At 51.1% G+C, this 1,227-nt stretch overlaps 1 protein-coding gene across 1 annotated transcript in view; it reads left to right on the top strand.

Moving 5' to 3' along the window:
- LOC119588914 (histone H1-like) overlaps positions 1-554 on the top strand; it is a 23,050-nt gene extending 22,496 nt beyond the window's left edge. The window contains exons 2-3 of the mRNA XM_037937534.1: positions 143-149; positions 192-554. Coding sequence (XP_037793462.1) covers positions 143-149; positions 192-554 — 370 coding nt within the window. The remainder of the gene's footprint in view (positions 1-142; positions 150-191) is intronic.
- The last annotated feature ends 673 nt before the right edge of the window (positions 555-1,227 follow it).

Below are 1,227 nucleotides of genomic sequence, written 5' to 3'. Positions count from 1 at the left end.
ATAATTTATAGATGCATGTATAGGTTTGTGTGTGTGACATTTTATGTATCTAGGTATAAAAAAGTTAAATGAGTTCTGCAATAATGGGAAATTTAGTAGATGTTATAAACTCTTTTTTGTGTTACTTGAAGCGCATTTTCAGTAATGCAGTAAGCTGGATCAGGGCAAAGACCATCGAGAAGACGATCTAGGGGGATTCCAAGGCTAGTGTCGAGGCGGCTACCAAGCCGGCCCCCAAAGAGGCTCCCAAGGCTGGTGCCAAGGTGGCCTCTAAGGCGGCTCACAACGCTACTCCTAAGGTGGCTGCCAAGCCGGTTGCCGAGGCGGCTCCCAAGGCGGCTCCCAAAGAGGCTCCCAAGGCGGTTCAAGAGAAGGCTCTCAAGGCTGGTGCCAAGGCGGCTCCCAAAGAGGCCCCTAAGGCGACTCCCAAGGCGACTCCCAAGGCGACTCCCAAGGCGACTCCCAAGGCGACTCCCAAGGCGACTCCCAAGGCGGCTCCCAAGGCTGGTGCCAAGGTGGCTTCCGAAGTGGCTCCCGGGGCGGGTCCTGAGTAGACGGACAAATAGTTCCCTCACTTCGTCACCTACCCAGTCATGCCGTACATGTAGAAAGTTCTAAACCGCAAGCTGTTGGATGACCTCAAGAGGGAGTACCAGGTTCTCATTGTTGTGCCCAAAGGCTTTAGTGGCGACATGCAACTGAAGGGTTCCCCTGACGGCGTCAATTGTGCCCTGCGCATCATCTCTTCTCTTGCAAAGGCAGCCAAGTAATGTTGGCACCTGAATGAGGAAGTAGAAAAGAGGAGTACGCACAAGCAAACGGTGGCTCAGAAGAGCAGTGGAAAGTGGCCATTTTGGGAGAAGGTGGAAGTCCCCAAGGAGCACCAAAGGCTCTTGGTCTACAAAATTAAGGACATCTGCGGGGAATGCAAAGTAAAGATGATCTTGCCACCCAAGTAGGTAAATTCTGATATTGTCCTCATCTATGCACGCTCTGTGGAGCAGTTGTAAGCTGCTAAGCAGAAGATGCAGAAGATATTAACAGAAAAGCTTGCCGAGGAGCAGAAGTGGCCCTTCACACAGTTTCTATTCGTGCCTCGAGTGCTGTATAGGTAGGTCATAGTTAAGAGCAAGGACCTGGTGGGAGCTAGGTTCAAGATCCCTCCATGGAATTCTAATAACCAGTTAGTGAAGGTGTTTGCCCAAACCAATGAGGCCCTTCAGACTG

This window comes from Penaeus monodon, chromosome 24, assembly GCF_015228065.2.
Source record: "Penaeus monodon isolate SGIC_2016 chromosome 24, NSTDA_Pmon_1, whole genome shotgun sequence".
Taxonomy (NCBI): Eukaryota; Metazoa; Arthropoda; class Malacostraca; order Decapoda; family Penaeidae; genus Penaeus; species Penaeus monodon.
Note: the sequence above shows the minus strand (reverse complement) of the source record. Positions and strands in the feature narration are given on the sequence as shown.